Genomic DNA, 18,927 nt, shown 5'->3' with positions numbered 1-18,927 from the left:
GGTCGTAAACGAGCTGCCGAGGAAGGGGTGGAATGACGCAATGCTACTTACCGCAATTAATAATCTCAATTATTAATTGACACTAATAATTATCAATATTAATATCCCATAATATAATTTTTAAAATCAATACCGATACTAATGATAATTAATATTAAATAGTTATACTAACGATAACAATACATGATTAATATTAATGATTAATGATGCCTGATATTAACTGATATTGATCTTATTCATTAGAGAACAGTAATATTAGCTCCTAATAATTAATATTAATATTAATAATCTGAAAACTTTTTATTAGCAATTATTTTTTAATATTAATATTAATATCGGCCATTCATATTCATGTTCATAAAAAATAAGGGATAATTCACACTAATATTACTCCCTAATACCTCAGTGGGTGTACACCCACCTGTGATATTTCTCCTAATGTTCAGGGAGGGAGAGAGCATGATATTACGTTCAATATCGCAGTAGGTGTACACCCAGCCGGTGATATTGATCCGAATATAATCTTCAGGAGGTGGAGTATGACATTACTCCCAATATAGCACTGGGTGTGCATACACCCGGTGATTTTCTTCCTAATATTCACGGAAGAAGAGAATGCTATTACTCCCAACATCGTAGGAAGGGTACACCCCCGTGTGAGATGGTCCTTAAAAACATTCCAAGGCGGAGGGGGTGATATGACTACATATATGGCAGAAAGTGGACACCCCCAGGGATATTGTTCCCACAATCCTGGAGGGAAGAGGATGATATTACTTTCAGTATCACAGAAGGTGAACAGGCCCACACTGATATTGTTTCTAATTGCAACGTGGGAGAGGAGGATATGACACGCGATATCCCAGGGAGTAGAAACACCGCTGTGATACTGCTCTTAATATTCAGGGAGGAAGAGGATGATATGACTCCCAATACGGACGGCTGTACAATCTCTGTACACCGGGGTGTATACTGGTGGGTGAAACAGTTCATAATCTCCAGAGCGCGAGACGATATTACTCACAATATGATAAACAGGATGTGAGTCCACCGGGGATCCTAAAAAACAGGGTGTCCAGAGGGCCTGGCATTTACACTCCGCATCGCGGGGCGTGCCTCAACGCCTGCGATGGGAGTCCTAAGAGCCAGGGAGGTAAGAGGGGCGTGCTCTTAATCCCCTCATCGATGGGCGTGCCTCAAACCACAGAGATGGGGGTTCTAAGAGCCAGGCGGAAAAGAGGGGCTGGCTCTTACTACAGGCATTACGGGGCGTACCTAACCCCCCTGCGATGGGGATCCTAAGAGCCAGGGGGGCAAGAGGGGCTGACTATTGCACCTCGCATCGCGGGGAGTGCCTCACCCCCCTGCGATGGGAATCTTAAGACCCAGGGAGGCAAGCGAGGCTGCAGGAGACAGTGGCTGTCCTCTCTCTCATCTGCAAGAGGCTTTCCTCTTTCACTAATCCACCTCAGCAGAGAACCTTCACGGGTGTCAGGCTGGGGGCGAGTCAGGTTTTTCCCATTCTCCGAGGCCATGTTTCAGACTGTCAAAAGGGGAGAAACGTTGGAAAATAACCTGCTTTCAGGGGCAGAGGTCCCTGTGGCTTTCCACGGTGCATTGTGCCCCTGGTTTATTGAGACTAGGGAATGGCAATGACTTTTACCAAGTATACTGCTCGTAAACATTTGGTTAACAAGGCACGCCCTGCACAGCCCTAGATCCCTTAAGCCTCGATTTTATACAACACAGGTTTTTGTAAGCTCCAAGTTGGGTCAAAGGGGCCGCGGCAAAGCTACAAATGATCAACTTCTCAGCAAAGCAATTGTTTAAAATACAGGTTTTTTACAAAATGGAGTCTCTTATGTCTTCCCCTTCTACATAGACACAGTGACAGTCTGATCTCCCTTTCTTTACCCTACATCCAAGGGCTTGAACATTTCTTGACTTGTTGGCAATCCAAATCGTTATGTCTCCGAAACAGAGTTGACTGAGGGGACCGCAGGGCTGGGCAGGACCTTTGACTTCGTATACAACCACAGGAGCAAGAAAACCTCAGCCCCACTCTACTAACACGCACCTAGTAAAATTCCGCCAACCGAATCTCACCCACGCTAACACGTGGGGAGCGTTGCTTGCACCACGAGTCCCCATTTGGCTCAACCGCCGATGCCAAGTGTGTGGTTCCAGTTGCGACGGCCCCCCGTGAAGTGGCTTCCGGATGTGCGAATGAACCAGGCAGAGTTTCCCTGGCCAAATAGACCCCAGCAAAGCTGAAGTCAACTCCCACATTTGGGATGTACTTCAGAGGTAAAACATTCATCCCGTCTTCTTTCCGGATGTCTGACACCGTGGTTCTCCCCCTGATCCTAAGAGTAGCTGAGGTAGAGACTCACTGAAAGATCTAGGCAGGGAGATCCCATCATGCACAGGCTCTCTCCATTCTCTGACCTGGGAACAACTCTGAGCAGGATTCCACATCTAGGGGGCCTCGGAACTGAGCGGGATTTTCTGAGACACACCAAATGGCTGCTCCCTTTCCGCCGCTGTTGAGGGTCGTTATCTGGATTATCCAGATCACCTAGAAAGTATCCGTATCCAGAATCAATAAGATCAACTCTCTGCTCCTCTGACAGCAGAAGGAGCAGGACCATAAGGAACCAAAGAGCGTGGAAGGAAACGATGTGACAGGAAAGCTCAGAGAACGGCCACAGGGGGTCGTCAGCAGGCCTTCCCACCTGAATCATGAATAATTAATGAAGCGCAAATCAAAGGGGACTCGAGTTTCAGCAGGAGCAATTCATCCAACGGGAGATCGCCGGAGGGCCAACACGATTGAGAGACTGGGAGCCGGGTGCAGTGTCAAAGGGGACGCGACTGGTTCCAAAGCTCAAGAACACCATGGGGTCACTTGGGCTACGTGAGAAAATGCCCCAGTGTGCTGGTTCATCATTCCGACTCCTGCCTGTCTCTTCCCGTCCAAGGAACATGGACCCTAAGTCGTGCAGCTGCAGATGACCATGGGCAGAATTAGGGGCCGTGGCACAAAAGTTCACCGACACGGGAGTTCCACAGAAGGTGCGGTGGATCTTCGCAAATCCAGAGACATGGCAATGGGACCCAGGGAATTAGAGCCTCACAGGCGTCCGGGACACTTTTCAGGCATAATGCCTGGAGTCGCAAGACGAGCTGAAAAAGGAGCCAGGCACTGAAGGACAAAGCGTTGTTGACTTTCCTCATCTGTGTTTCCCAGTGCGGTCCAATTCACGGTGGTTTCCAAGCGCCTCCTGGAGGAGAAAACACATGAGGGTGCGGTCAGGGTTCTCTGCTGACAGACTTACCTTGGGGAAGAAAGAGAAGCTCTGAAGATGGATCATGGCCGTGACTGCACGTCAAGGAGAATCTCCTTGATGACACTGAGGCCCACGTCGAGATAGACTAAATGTGGTCCAATTAAAAGGTGTCTATTTTACCACATTTTTTTAAAACAAAACAAAACAAAACAAAACAAAAAGATGGAAAAGAAGACAGGGGTACAGGCACCGGTGTTACATGTCTGACGGGGAGCATCTATTCTTCAAAGCTTGCAGCTGTACATGTAGGTTTTAGAATGTCTGTCAGCAGTGGACATGATGTTAGAGTGGGCTGTGCAGATAGACCTTTCCAGGTCACGTAATTGGATTAAGTTAATTGCAATTAAGGTACAGGTAACTGATTAGGTTAGGGTACGTTCCACGTCAGGTGACCAGAGGCAGTATAAAAAGCATCCTGGAAAGCCGAGGTCCCACTCCGCCCCTTCCTCCATCGTCCTGGATGCTGCATCGCTTCCAGCGGGGCTGCTCCAGCACCTGCCCATCTCAGCGCCAGCCGGGGAAAGCAAGTAGACGCGTAATTTCAGGTTAGTTTCACTGAACAATTGTTTTTTTCACGCAATCCCTGAGGGGTGTGGGGGTGGGGGGAAGAGACAAAGGAGGCCGAAAGAAACCGATCACACTGGGGCTTGCTGGTGGGGAAGGATGTGTTCTCGTTACTAGTAATTCTTGCAACAGAAAACGAGAAAACATATCCGTCTTCACGTGTGGGATAAGACCAAGATGGGAATGCGAAAAGAAATGTACTGCAGCATGCTGAATTGGTGGGTAAATGGAAAAAGGACTTTGGAAAAAAGGGTGGTTTGCCCTTCAGCCGTGTAAGACGTCGATACGATGTGGCACTTGTTCCCCGTTTGTTCAGATGAATTCGTGTGGTATGCGTAAAATACCAGAAAAAATAAATAAGTAAAGAGGGGCTGGAGCTAAAGCCAAAAGGTAGAACAGGAAAGACCATCACCTGCTAGTGTGGTAGAGAGGAAGGTAACTTCTCTCTATGAATTTGTGTTTGGAAGTTGCCTAATGAAATGGCCAGAGTAGCGATTCAAGTTGTCACAGGAAGCATCCCTTATCCCTGACTTCAAACAGACCTGCCAAAGGGTGGCGCAAGCCATGCCCTGTGTCTTCGATCATTCTGTCCGTCAAGGGAGATAGAATCACCGTGTCTTCTACCGGAGTGAATCGTGAGAGACCTAAGTCCAGTCTCCAGAATCAGTTGCTTGTTTGGGGTTGAAAGCTCAACTCCCCATACCTAGGCCACGGGCCCTGTGGCAGGTGCGGTTTACTCTTGGACTAGGTAGTCATGGCAGAGGAACACACAGTATCCGAGGATGCACACAGCACATTGTGTTCTACAGATTTGACCGACTGGTGGTGAGGTCTCCTCATGACCACACCGGCAGGGAGTTAGCAGGTGGCTTCCTGTGGGTGTGTGAATATCCAATGTGCTTAACCATCGACATGTGTGTGTTTGTGTGTGTTTCAGGTGACCCAACTGTCCACCCCTGAAAAAGGCGGTCATAAAACCCCCAGGCGACGAAGATGATGGCACGTCGGGACCCCAAATCTTGGGCCAAGAGACTGGTGAGAGCCCAGACCCTCCAGAAGCAGCGGAGGGCCCCAGTTGGGCCAAGGGCTCCCCCGCCCGATGAAGAAGATCCCAGGGTAAGTCTAGCCCTGGATCTCTTGGGTATCGGGGTGGGGGTGGGGACGGGGGGAGGGGGTGTCACACGGTCCTCAGAGACTGGGTTGGATTCCAAAGAGCTCTGTCACCACCACCCAGGTTGCTTTTCCCATCCAAGGTGGGCGTGGCTTGGGACCTTCTCCCCGGCCCGATAGGTCCCTTGAGAGACTCTTGGGGGCAACCTCCCTTTCTACTTAGAGTCCTTTGTAGCCACGTTTGGCTGTGTTGTTGACATCGGGTTCACCGTCGTGCCCCTTGTAACCTTGAGTCCTTCCTTTCAGTGTTGCTCCGTCACGTGGTCTTTGGGAGGGAACATCGTATCCGAACTCTCCCAGCACTTAACGGCCCCCATGCCGGTGTCCCCTCTTTGGAATCCTTATTCAGCTCTGAATTCACAATCCGTCCCAATGTGGACGTGGGATCGCTGCCTGTGGCTTCAGCTCACTCACCGACATCACTTCCTTTCCACCCACAGCTCAAGTGCAAAAACTGCGGGGCCTTTGGCCACACGGCCAGAAGTACCAGGTGCCCCATGAAGTGCTGGCAGGCAGCCCTGGTTCCAGCGACCTTGGGGAAAAAGGAAGGGAAGGAAAACCTGAAACCATGGAAGCCCCAGGTTGAAGCCAACCCGGGGCCCTTGAACAAGGATAAGGGAGAGAAGGAAGAGAGACCAAGGTGAGCAGTGGGAGGGGTTTTCACCACTCTTAGGGTACTGCCTCCTAAGGACATGGTGTCTCTGCACCTGCACACCGTGTGCCTTTCCGTCTCCGGGCCAGGGAAGGAACGCTGCAGAGAAATAGGCCGGAGCTCCGTGTCCTCCGGGGTTCCACACCCAGGAGCTCCTTTGGCTCTGGGAGAATCAGGGACGGGGAGAGGTGGGGGCGCTTCGTGCAGGTTCCCCACGACAGGGGGAAAAGCGATGGAATCCAAATCACAGTCCTTAGTTGGGAAGCCTAGAGGGCCACCTGGGGGACGGGAAGGTTGGCACGTGAGGGAAGGTGCAGAGGCGGAAAGGGCACCAGATGTCCATTTCTGTATCACAAAACACGGAACGGGGCTGGGCCCCACACAGGGTTCTCCCTGTCTCCTGGGGAAAACCATGGGGCACAGCCTGAACTTTTTCTGTTCTGCAGGCAACAAGACCCGCAGAGGAAGGCTCTCCTCCACATATTTTCTGGGAAACCTCCAGAGAAGCCGCTGCCGAATCGAAAAGGATCCACGGAATCTTCTGATTATCTGAGGGTGAGTGTCACCCCGGGCCCCTGGTCCTTTTCTCCTCTAGGTCACCCTGGTTGATTTCCTTTCAGCTTCCCGTCTGCGGGAGGAAATCGGGGAACCCCTCTTTCTTGCCTTCTTGGGGTCAGGGACTCCACGATCCTTCCAGGTCAATTTGATTCCAGGCGAAGGCATCTGAAGATGCCGTATTTCCTGTTGCTTTCTTTCTGTCCAATTATGGCAAGCCTGCCAACAACATGTTCCTAGCGGCATGAGGAAATTAGTCCCTCAGAGGCCCCAAACGTGGAGAAGGCTAAACCCAGGAACATGCATGTGTTCAGAGAAGACGTCCTGAGTACCCTCGAGCCACCAACCTGCCTTCGGAAGGTCATCAGTCAGTTCCACTTCATGGAAGGCTGAGTGGAGGCGCTTTGATCCAGTTAATGCCCAAGACGCGATCTTTTGAACAATGGTGTGCTTAGATCAGCTACACATAGCTCGAGAGCGCATCTTTCATGTGTCTTGTCCTGATCAGCACTCAGGTGGAGGGTCTGTCCCTACTTCCAAGGACCGCCTGTCGATACTGTACTAAGAATTTCATGGCGTGTGCACCTTGTCTTTGGATGTGCTTGATTTTCACGTTGGCTCCATGCGGAGGAACTTCTAACCTGTGTTGTTTCCTCTCTTTCAGGTTGCAAGCGGGCCAATGCCGGTCCACACAACCAGTAAGAGGCCGCGCCTGGGCCCTGTCCTCGCTGATCGCTCAGCTACCGAAACGTCTGACAGGGGCTCCGTCTTGGCTTCGCCGTCTCCCCTCAGAAAAGCCAGTCTGAGCTCCTCCTCAAGTCTTGGACCAAAGGAAAGACAGACAGGGGCTGCGGCCGACATCCCTCAGCCTGCAGTCAGGCAGCAGGGCCCCGAGCCTCTCCTCGTGGTGAAGCCGACACACAGCAGCCCTGAGGGTGGCTGCCGAGAAGTTCCCCAGGCTGCCTCCAAAACCCACGGCCTGCTCCAGGCCATCAGACCCCAGGCACAGGACAAACGTCCTGCGGTGACCTCACAGCCCTGCCCGCCAGCCGCCACACACAGCTTGGGCCTAGGCTCCAATCTCAGCTTCGGGCCAGGAGCCAAGAGACCTGCCCAGGCTCGGATTCAGGCTTGCCTGAACTTCCCCAAGAAACCGAGACTGGGTCCCTTCCAGATCCCCGAAAGCGCCATCCAGGGAGGTGAGCTGGGGGCCCCGGAGAATCTCCAACCTCCGCCAGCCGCAACCGAACTTGGACCAAGTACGTCGCCCCAGATGGGCAGGAGGACACCCGCCCAGGTGCCCAGCGTCGACCGGCAGCCTCCGCACAGCAGACCTTGCCTGCCTACTGCCCAGGCCTGCACCATGTCCCATCACCCAGCGGCCAGCCATGATGGGGCCCAGCCTCTCACAGTGCTCTTCCGGAGACTGGAAAACGGACGCTGGAGCTCCAGCCTCCTGGCGGCCCCCTCATTTCACTCTCCTGAGAAGCCGGGAGCCTTCCTCGCTCAGAGCCCTCATGTGTCAGAGAAGTCTGAGGGTCCCCGTGTTCGTGTCCCACCGAGCGTCCTCTATGAGGACCTTCAGGTTTCCTCCTCCTCAGAGGACAGCGATTCTGACCTGGAGTGAGACTGCAGGTGGCAGGGGCTCCTTGGCCTCCAGCTCCCGTGACTTGGAGGGGACTGTGGGACTGAGGAGTGCAGAGCAGAGAGCAGACTCTGTGCGGTGACTCCGAAGCTCCCCGGCTGTGGCGCTTCTGTGGATGTGGGAGCCCAGGCCAGGCAGGGAGCAGATGCAGGGACTCTGCCTCATTGAATTCTGGTGAGGGACGTTGTAGTTCGCGTGGTTCTCCGGAAACGCGCCAGGAAAAGCTTCCGTGCCAGAGATTCGTTGCCTCAGAAACTGCGTGACGCGCAGGAGTCAGACTTCCGCTGGGACGTCAATAGGAAACTGGGGAATTACTGTGTATTTGCTCTCTAGATGACTGAATAAGGGAAAAGTTAGGGAACCCTGAGAGGTGCAGCCCTTCCGCTGTGCCCCGCCCTGAGAGCAGTGTTTCGGACGCTGGGAAGCGTGCTGTGCAGAGCGCTCTCGGGGTCTTTCCTCAGCCTCGAAAACTGGGCTGTGGAATGCCTTTGTACATGTGTGTGTTTAATTGGTTTTGAAGTGAATAAAATTCTCAAAAAGATGACATATTGTCTTTTGACTCTCATTCCGTGTTTGTGTTTAACTGATTTTCCGAGTGAAGGGGTGGCCTGCCCCTCCACACCTGTGGGTGTTTCTAGTCGGGTGGGATGAGAGACGGAGAGAAGAAATAAGACACAGAGACAAAGTATAGGGAGACAACAGTGGGTCCAGGGGACCGGCACTCAGCACCTGCACCGGCACCGGCCTCTGAGTTCCCTCAGTTTTTGTTGATTATGATTTTCATTATTTCAGCAAAAAGGAATGTAGTAGGAGAGCAGGGTGATAATAAGGAGAAGGTCAACAACAACAACAAAAAAAAAACACACGTGAGCCAAAGAATCTATATCATTACTAAGTTCAAGGGAAGGTACTATGCCTGGACGTTCACGTAGGCCAGATTTATGTTTCTCTCCACCCAAACATCTCAGCGGAGTAAAGAATAACAAGGCAGCATTACTGCCAACACGTCTCGCCTCCCGCCACAGGGCAGCTTTTCTCCGAGCTCAGAGTTGAACAAATGTACGATCGGGCTTTACACCGAGACATTCAGTTCCCAGGGGCAAGCAGGAGACAGTGGCCTTCCTGCATCTCAACTGCAAGAGGCTTTCCTCTTTGACTAATCCACCTCAGCACAGACCCATTACGGGTGTCAGGCTGGGGGACAGTCAGGTCTTTCCCATCCCACGAGGCCATATTTCAGACTGTCACATGGGGAGAAACCTTGGACAATACCCTGCTTTCAAGGGCAGAGGTCCCTGTGGCTTTCCACGGTGCATTGTGCCCCTGGTTTATTGAGACTAGAGAATGGCAATGACTTTTACCAAGTATACTGCTCGTAAACATTTGGTTAACAAGGCACGCCCTGCACAGCCCTAGATCCCTTAAGCCTCGATGTTATACAACACAGGTTTTTGTGAGCTCCAAGTTGGGTCAAAGGGGCCGCGGCAAAGCTACAAATGATCAACATCTCAGCAAAGCAATTGTTTAAAGTACAGGTCCTTTTCAAAATGGAGTCTCTTATGTCTTCCCCTTCTACATAGACACAGTGACAGTCTGATCTCCCTTTCTTTACCCTACATCCAAGGGCTTGAACATTTCTTGACTTGTTGGCAATCCAAATCGTTATGTCTCCGAAACAGAGTTGACTGAGGGGACCGCAGGGCTGGGCAGGACCTTTGACTTCGTATACAACCACAGGAGCAAGAAAACCTCAGCCCCACTCTACTAACACGCACCTAGTAAAATTCCGCCAACCGAATCTCACCCACGCTAACACGTGGGGAGCGTTGCTTGCACCACGAGTCCCCATTTGGCTCAACCGCCGATGCCAAGTGTGTGGTTCCAGTTGCGACGGCCCCCCGTGAAGGGGCTTCCGGATGTGCGAATGAACCAGGCAGAGTTTCACTGGCCAAATAGACCCCAGCAAAGCTGAAGTCAACTCCCACATTTGGGATGTACTTCAGAGGTAAAACATTCATCCCGTCTTCTTTCCGGATGTCTGACACCGTGGTTCTCCCCCTGATCCTAAGAGTAGCTGAGGTAGAGACTCACTGAAAGATCTAGGCAGGGAGATCCCATCATGCACAGGCTCTCTCCATTCTCTGACCTGGGAACAACTCTGAGCAGGATTCCACATCTAGGGGGCCTCGGAACTGAGCAGGATTTTCTGAGACACACCAAATGGCTGCTCCCTTTCCGCCGCTGTTGAGGGTCGTTATCTGGATTATCCAGATCACCTAGAAAGTATCCGTATCCAGAATCAATAAGATCAACTCTCTGCTCCTCTGACAGCAGAAGGAGCAGGACCATAAGGAACCAAAGAGCGTGGAAGGAAACGATGTGACAGGAAAGCTCAGAGAACGGCCACAGGGGGTCGTCAGCAGGCCTTCCCACCTGAATCATGAATAATTAATGAAGCGCAAATCAAAGGGGACTCGAGTTTCAGCAGGAGCAATTCATCCAACGGGAGATCGCCGGAGGGCCAACACGATTGAGAGACTGGGAGCCGGGTGCAGTGTCAAAGGGGACGCGACTGGTTCCAAAGCTCAAGAACACCATGGGGTCACTTGGGCTACGTGAGAAAATGCCCCAGTGTGCTGGTTCATCATTCCGACTCCTGCCTGTCTCTTCCCGTCCAAGGAACATGGACCCTAAGTCGTGCAGCTGCAGATGACCATGGGCAGAATTAGGGGCCGTGGCACAAAAGTTCACCGACACGGGAGTTCCACAGAAGGTGCGGTGGATCTTCGCAAATCCAGAGACATGGCAATGGGACCCAGGGAATTAGAGCCTCACAGGCGTCCGGGACACTTTTCAGGCATAATGCCTGGAGTCGCAAGACGAGCTGAAAAAGGAGCCAGGCACTGAAGGACAAAGCGTTGTTGACTTTCCTCATCTGTGTTTCCCAGTGCGGTCCAATTCACGGTGGTTTCCAAGCGCCTCCTGGAGGAGAAAACACATGAGGGTGCGGTCAGGGTTCTCTGCTGACAGACTTACCTTGGGGAAGAAAGAGAAGCTCTGAAGATGGATCATGGCCGTGACTGCACGTCAAGGAGAATCTCCTTGATGACACTGAGGCCCACGTCGAGATAGACTAAATGTGGTCCAATTAAAAGGTGTCTATTTTACACATTTTTTAAAACAAAACAAAACAAAACAAAACAAAAAGATGGAAAAGAAGACAGGGGTACAGACACCGGTGTTACATGTCTGACGGGGAGCATCTATTCTTCAAAGCTTGCAGCTGTACACGTAGGTTTTAGAATGTCTGTCAGCAGTGGACACGATCTTAGAGTGGGCTGTGCAGATAGACCTTTCCAGGTCACGTAATTGGATTAAGTTAATTGCAATTAAGGTACAGGTAACTGATTAGGTTAGGGTACGTTCCATGTCAGGTGACCAGAGGCAGTATAAAAGGCAGCCTGGAAAGCAGAGGTCCCTCTCCGCCCCTTCCTCCGTCGTCCTGGATGCTGCATCGCTTCCAGCGGGGCTGCTCCAGCACCTGCCCATCTCAGCGCCAGCCGGGGAAAGCAAGTAGACGCGTAATTTCAGGTTAGTTTCACTGAACTATTGTTTTTTTCACGCAATCCCTGAGGGGTGTGGGGGTGGGGGGAAGAGACACAGGAGGCCGAAAGAAACCGATCACACTGGGGCTTGCTGGTGGGGAAGGATGTGTTCTCGTTACTAGTAATTCTTGCAACAGAAAACGAGAAAACATATCCGTCTCCACATGTGGGATAAGACCAAGATGGGAATGCGAAAAGAAATGTACTGCAGCATGCTGAATTGGTGGGTAAATGGAAAAAGGACTTTGGAAAAAAGGGTGGTTTGCCCTTCAGCCGTGTAAGACGTCGATGCGATGTGGCACTTGTTCCCCGTTTGTTCAGATGAATTCGTGTGGTATGCGTAAAATACCAGAAAAAATAAATAAGTAAAGAGGGGCTGGAGCTAAAGCCAAAAGGTAGAACAGGAAAGACCATCACCTGCTAGTGTGGTAGAGAGGAAGGTAACTTCTCTCTATGAATTTGTGTTTGGAAGTTGCCTAATGAAATGGCCAGAGTAGCGAGTCAAGTTGTCACAGGAAGCATCCCTTATCCCTGACTTCAAACAGACCTGCCAAAGGGTGGCGCAAGCCATGCCCTGTGTCTTCGATCGTTCTGTCCGTCAAGGGAGATAGAATCACCGTGTCTTCTACCGGAGTGAATCGTGAGAGACCTAAGTCCAGTCTCCAGAATCAGTTGCTTGTTTGGGGTTGAAAGCTCAACTCCCCATACCTAGGCCACGGGCCCTGTGGCAGGTGCGGTTTACTCTTGGACTAGGTAGTCATGGCAGAGGAACACACAGTATCCGAGGATGCACACAGCACATTGTGTTCTACAGATTTGACCGACTGGTGGTGAGGTCTCCTCATGACCACACCGGCAGGGAGTTAGCAGGTGGCTTCCTGTGGGTGTGTGAATATCCAATGTGCTTAACCATCGACATGTGTGTGTTTGTGTGTGTTTCAGGTGACCCAACAGTCAACCCCTGAAAAAGGCGGTCACAAAACCCCCAGGCGACGAAGATGATGGCACGTCGGGACCCCAAATCTTGGGCCAAGAGGCTGGTGAGAGCCCAGACCCTCCAGAAGCAGCGGAGGGCCCCAGTTGGGCCAAGGGCTCCCCCGCCCGATGAAGAAGATCCCAGGGTAAGTCTAGCCCTGGATCTCTTGGGTATCGGGGTGGGGGTGGGGACGGGGGGAGGGGGTGTCACACGGTCCTCAGAGACTGGGTTGGATTCCAAAGAGCTCTGTCACCACCACCCAGGTTGCTTTTCCCATCCAAGGTGGGCGTGGCTTGGGACCTTCTCCCCGGCCCGATAGGTCCCTTGAGAGACTCTTGGGGGCAACCTCCCTTTCTACTTAGAGTCCTGCGTAGCCACGTTTGGCTGCGTTGTTGACATCGGGTTCACCGTCGTGCCCCTTGGAACCTTGAGTCCTTCCTTTCAGTGTTGCTCCGTCACGTGGGCTTTGGGAGGGAACATCGTATCCGAACTCTCCCAGCACTTAACGGCCCCCATGCCGGTGTCCCCTCTTTGGAATCCTTATTCAGCTCTGAATTCACAATCCGTCCCAATGTGGACGTGGGATCGCTGCCTGTGGCTTCAGCTCACTCACCGACATCACTTCCTTTCCACCCACAGCTCAAGTGCAAAAACTGCGGGGCCTTTGGCCACACGGCCAGAAGTACCAGGTGCCCCATGAAGTGCTGGCAGGCAGCCCTGGTTCCAGCGACCTTGGGGAAAAAGGAAGGGAAGGAAAACCTGAAACCATGGAAGCCCCAGGTTGAAGCCAACCCGGGGCCCTTGAACAAGGATAAGGGAGAGAAGGAAGAGAGACCAAGGTGAGCAGTGGGAGGGGTTTTCACCACTCTTAGGGTACTGCCTCCTAAGGACATGGTGTCTCTGCACCTGCACACCGTGTGCCTTTCCGTCTCCGGGCCAGGGAAGGAACGCTGCAGAGAAATAGGCCGGAGCTCCGTGTCCTCCGGGGTTCCACACCCAGGAGCTCCTTTGGCTCTGGGAGATTCAGGGACGGGGAGAGGCGGGGGCGCTTCGTGCAGGTTCCCCACGACAGGGGGAAAGGCGATGGAATCCAAATCACAGTCCTTAGTTGGGAAGCCTAGAGGGCCACCTGGGGGACGGGAAGGTTGGCACGTGAGGGAAGGTGCAGAGGCGGAAAGGGCACCAGATGTCCATTTCTGTATCACAAAACACGGAACGGGGCTGGGCCCCACACAGGGTTCTCCCTGTCTCCTGGGGAAAACCAGGAGAACAGAAAACCTTTTTCTGTTCTGCAGGCAACAAGACCCGCAGAGGAAGGCTCTCCTCCACATATTTTCTGGGAAACCTCCAGAGAAGCCGCTGCCGAATCGAAAAGGATCCACGGAATCTTCTGATTATCTGAGGGTGAGTGTCACCCCGGGCCCCTGGTCCTTTTCTCCTCTAGGTCACCCTGGTTGATTTCCTTTCAGCTTCCCGTCTGCGGGAGGAAATCGGGGAACCCCTCTTTCTTGCCTTCTTGGGGTCAGGGACTCCACGATCCTTCCAGGTCAATTTGATTCCAGGCGAAGGCATCTGAAGATGCCGTATTTCCTGTTGCTTTCTTTCTGTCCAATTATGGCAAGCCTGCCAACAACATGTTCCTAGCGGCATGAGGAAATTAGTCCCTCAGAGGCCCCAAACGTGGAGAAGGCTAAACCCAGGAACATGCATGTGTTCAGAGAAGACGTCCTGAGTACCCTTGAGCCACCAACCTGCCTTCGGAAGGGCCTCAGTCCGTTCCACTTCATGGAAGGCTGAGTGGAGGCGCTTTGATCCAGTTAATGCCCAAGACGCGATCTTTTGAACAATGGTGTGCTTAGATCAGCTACACATAGCTCGAGAGCGCATCTTTCATGTGTCTTGTCCTGATCAGCACTCAAGTGGAGGGTCTGTCCCTACTTCCAAGGACCGCCTGTCGATACTGTACTAAGAATTTCATGGCGTGTGCACCTTGTCTTTGGATGTGCTTGATTTTCACGTTGGCTCCATGCGGAGGAACTTCTAACCTGTGTTGTTTCCTCTCTTTCAGGTTGCAAGCGGGCCAATGCCGGTCCACACAACCAGTAAGAGGCCGCGCCTGGGCCCTGTCCTCGCTGATCGCTCAGCTACCGAAACGTCTGACAGGGGCTCCGTCTTGGCTTCGCCGTCTCCCCTCAGAAAAGCCAGTCTGAGCTCCTCCTCAAGTCTTGGACCAAAGGAAAGACAGACAGGGGCTGCGGCCGACATCCCTCAGCCTGCAGTCAGGCAGCAGGGCCCCGAGCCTCTCCTCGTGGTGAAGCCGACACACAGCAGCCCTGAGGGTGGCTGCCGAGAAGTTCCCCAGGCTGCCTCCAAAACCCACGGCCTGCTCCAGGCCATCAGACCCCAGGCACAGGACAAACGTCCTGCGGTGACCTCACAGCCCTGCCCGCCAGCCGCCACACACAGCTTGGGCCTAGGCTCCAATCTCAGCTTCGGGCCAGGAGCCAAGAGACCTGCCCAGGCTCGGATTCAGGCTTGCCTGAACTTCCCCAAGAAACCGAGACTGGGTCCCTTCCAGATCCCCGAAAGCGCCATCCAGGGAGGTGAGCTGGGGGCCCCGGAGAATCTCCAACCTCCGCCAGCCGCAACCGAACTTGGACCAAGTACGTCGCCCCAGATGGGCAGGAGGACACCCGCCCAGGTGCCCAGCGTCGACCGGCAGCCTCCGCACAGCAGACCTTGCCTGCCTACTGCCCAGGCCTGCACCATGTCCCATCACCCAGCGGCCAGCCATGATGGGGCCCAGCCTCTCACAGTGCTCTTCCGGAGACTGGAAAACGGACGCTGGAGCTCCAGCCTCCTGGCGGCCCCCTCATTTCACTCTCCTGAGAAGCCGGGAGCCTTCCTCGCTCAGAGCCCTCATGTGTCAGAGAAGTCTGAGGGTCCCCGTGTTCGTGTCCCACCGAGCGTCCTCTATGAGGACCTTCAGGTTTCCTCCTCCTCAGAGGACAGCGATTCTGACCTGGAGTGAGACTGCAGGTGGCAGGGGCTCCTTGGCCTCCAGCTCCCGTGACTTGGAGGGGACTGTGGGACTGAGGAGTGCAGAGCAGAGAGCAGACTCTGTGCGGTGACTCCGAAGCTCCCCGGCTGTGGCGCTTCTGTGGATGTGGGAGCCCAGGCCAGGCAGGGAGCAGATGCAGGGACTCTGCCTCATTGAATTCTGGTGAGGGACGTTGTAGTTCGCGTGGTTCTCCGGAAACGCGCCAGGAAAAGCTTCCGTGCCAGAGATTCGTTGCCTCAGAAACTGCGTGACGCGCAGGAGTCAGACTTCCGCTGGGACGTCAATAGGAAACTGGGGAATTACTGTGTATTTGCTCTCTAGATGACTGAATAAGGGAAAAGTTAGGGAACCCTGAGAGGTGCAGCCCTTCCGCTGTGCCCCGCCCTGAGAGCAGTGTTTCGGACGCTGGGAAGCGTGCTGTGCAGAGCGCTCTCGGGGTCTTTCCTCAGCCTCGAAAACTGGGCTGTGGAATGCCTTTGTACATGTGTGTGTTTAATTGGTTTTGAAGTGAATAAAATTCTCAAAAAGATGACATATTGTCTTTTGACTCTCATTCCGTGTTTGTGTTTAACTGATTTTCCGAGTGAAGGGGTGGCCTGCCCCTCCACACCTGTGGGTGTTTCTAGTCGGGTGGGATGAGAGACGGAGAGAAGAAATAAGACACAGAGACAAAGTATAGGGAGACAACAGTGGGTCCAGGGGACCGGCACTCAGCACCTGCACCGGCACCGGCCTCTGAGTTCCCTCAGTTTTTGTTGATTATGATTTTCATTATTTCAGCAAAAAGGAATGTAGTAGGAGAGCAGGGTGATAATAAGGAGAAGGTCAACAACAACAACAAAAAAAAAACACACGTGAGCCAAAGAATCTATATCATGACTAAGTTCAAGGGAAGGTACTATGCCTGGACGTTCACGTAGGCCAGATTTATGTTTCTCTCCACCCAAACATCTCAGCGGAGTAAAGAATAACAAGGCAGCATTACTGCCAACACGTCTCGCCTCCCGCCACAGGGCAGCTTTTCTCCGAGCTCAGAGTTGAACAAATGTACGATCGGGCTTTACACCGAGACATTCAGTTCCCAGGGGCAAGCAGGAGACAGTGGCCTTCCTGCATCTCAACTGCAAGAGGCTTTCCTCTTTGACTAATCCACCTCAGCACAGACCCATTACGGGTGTCAGGCTGGGGGACAGTCAGGTCTTTCCCATCCCACGAGGCCATATTTCAGACTGTCACATGGGGAGAAACCTTGGACAATACCCTGCTTTCAAGGGCAGAGGTCCCTGTGGCTTTCCACGGTGCATTGTGCCCCTGGTTTATTGAGACTAGAGAATGGCAATGACTTTTACCAAGTATACTGCTCGTAAACATTTGGTTAACAAGGCACGCCCTGCACAGCCCTAGATCCCTTAAGCCTCGATGTTATACAACACAGGTTTTTGTGAGCTCCAAGTTGGGTCAAAGGGGCCGCGGCAAAGCTACAAATGATCAACATCTCAGCAAAGCAATTGTTTAAAGTACAGGTCTTTTTCAAAATGGAGTCTCTTATGTCTTCCCCTTCTACATAGACACAGTGACAGTCTGATCTCCCTTTCTTTACCCTACATCCAAGGGCTTGAACATTTCTTGACTTGTTGGCAATCCAAATCGTTATGTCTCCGAAACAGAGTTGACTGAGGGGACCGCAGGGCTGGGCAGGACCTTTGACTTCGTATACAACCACAGGAGCAAGAAAACCTCAGCCCCACTCTACTAACACGCACCTAGTAAAATTCCGCCAACCGAATCTCACCCACGCTAACACGTGGGGAGCGTTGCTTGCACCACGAGTCCCCATTTGGCTCAACCGCCGATGCCAAGTGTGTGGTTCCAGTTGCGACGGCCCCCCGTGAAGGGGCTTCCGGATGTGCGAATGAACCAGGCAGAGTTTCACTGGCCAAATAGACCCCAGCAAAGCTGAAGTCAACTCCCACATTTGGGATGTACTTCAGAGGTAAAACATTCATCCCGTCTTCTTTCCGGATGTCTGACACCGTGGTTCTCCCCCTGATCCTAAGAGTAGCTGAGGTAGAGACTCACTGAAAGATCTAGGCAGGGAGATCCCATCATGCACAGGCTCTCTCCATTCTCTGACCTGGGAACAACTCTGAGCAGGATTCCACATCTAGGGGGCCTCGGAACTGAGCAGGATTTTCTGAGACACACCAAATGGCTGCTCCCTTTCCGCCGCTGTTGAGGGTCGTTATCTGGATTATCCAGATCACCTAGAAAGTATCCGTATCCAGAATCAATAAGATCAACTCTCTGCTCCTCTGACAGCAGAAGGAGCAGGACCATAAGGAACCAAAGAGCGTGGAAGGAAACGATGTGACAGGAAAGCTCAGAGAACGGCCACAGGGGGTCGTCAGCAGGCCTTCCCACCTGAATCATGAATAATTAATGAAGCGCAAATCAAAGGGGACTCGAGTTTCAGCAGGAGCAATTCATCCAACGGGAGATCGCCGGAGGGCCAACACGATTGAGAGACTGGGAGCCGGGTGCAGTGTCAAAGGGGACGCGACTGGTTCCAAAGCTCAAGAACACCATGGGGTCACTTGGGCTACGTGAGAAAATGCCCCAGTGTGCTGGTTCATCATTCCGACTCCTGCCTGTCTCTTCCCGTCCAAGGAACATGGACCCTAAGTCGTGCAGCTGCAGATGACCATGGGCAGAATTAGGGGCCGTGGCACAAAAGTTCACCGACACGGGAGTTCCACAGAAGGTGCGGTGGATCTTCGCAAATCCAGAGACATGGCAATGGGACCCAGGGAATTAGAGCCTCACAGGCGTCCGGGACACTTTTCAGGCATAATGCCTGGAGTCGCAAGACGAGCTGAAAAAGGAGCCAGGCACTGAAGGACAAAGCGTTGTTGACTTTCCTCATCTGTGTTTCCCAGTGCGGTCCAATTCACGGTGGTTTCCAAGCGCCTCCTGGAGGAGAAAACACATGAGGGTGCGGTCAGGGTTCTCTGCTGACAGACTTACCTTGGGGAAGAAAGAGAAGCTCTGAAGATGGATCATGGCCGTGACTGCACGTCAAGGAGAATCTCCTTGATGACACTGAGGCCCACGTCGAGATAGACTAAATGTGGTCCAATTAAAAGGTGTCTATTTTACACATTTTTTAAAACAAAACAAAACAAAACAAAACAAAAAGATGGAAAAGAAGACAGGGGTACAGACACCGGTGTTACATGTCTGACGGGGAGCATCTATTCTTCAAAGCTTGCAGCTGTACACGTAGGTTTTAGAATGTCTGTCAGCAGTGGACACGATCTTAGAGTGGGCTGTGCAGATAGACCTTTCCAGG

At 52.6% G+C, this 18,927-nt stretch overlaps 2 protein-coding genes across 2 annotated transcripts; both read left to right on the top strand.

The window, feature by feature from the left end:
- Nucleotides 1–5,530: 5,530 nt before the first annotated feature.
- Nucleotides 5,531–8,470, top strand: LOC134810734 (protein FAM90A15-like). Its single transcript, XM_063816782.1, has 3 exons — nucleotides 5,531–5,724; nucleotides 6,183–6,291; nucleotides 6,956–8,470. Exons 1-3 carry the CDS (start codon nucleotides 5,582–5,584, stop codon nucleotides 7,916–7,918), a joined length of 1,215 nt encoding a protein of 404 aa, XP_063672852.1. The 5' UTR covers nucleotides 5,531–5,581; the 3' UTR covers nucleotides 7,919–8,470.
- Nucleotides 8,471–13,571: 5,101 nt separating this feature from the next.
- LOC134810733 (putative protein FAM90A26) lies at nucleotides 13,572–16,100 on the top strand. Its single transcript, XM_063816781.1, has 2 exons — nucleotides 13,572–13,921; nucleotides 14,586–16,100. Exons 1-2 carry the CDS (start codon nucleotides 13,601–13,603, stop codon nucleotides 15,546–15,548), a joined length of 1,284 nt encoding a protein of 427 aa, XP_063672851.1. The 5' UTR covers nucleotides 13,572–13,600; the 3' UTR covers nucleotides 15,549–16,100.
- The last annotated feature ends 2,827 nt before the right edge of the window (nucleotides 16,101–18,927 follow it).

The sequence above is a fragment of the Pan troglodytes genome, chromosome 7 (genome assembly GCF_028858775.2).
Source record: "Pan troglodytes isolate AG18354 chromosome 7, NHGRI_mPanTro3-v2.0_pri, whole genome shotgun sequence".
In the NCBI taxonomy this organism is placed as follows: Eukaryota; Metazoa; Chordata; class Mammalia; order Primates; family Hominidae; genus Pan; species Pan troglodytes.
The sequence above is the reverse complement of the archived record's forward strand: the minus strand, read 5'-3'. Positions and strand labels throughout refer to the sequence as shown.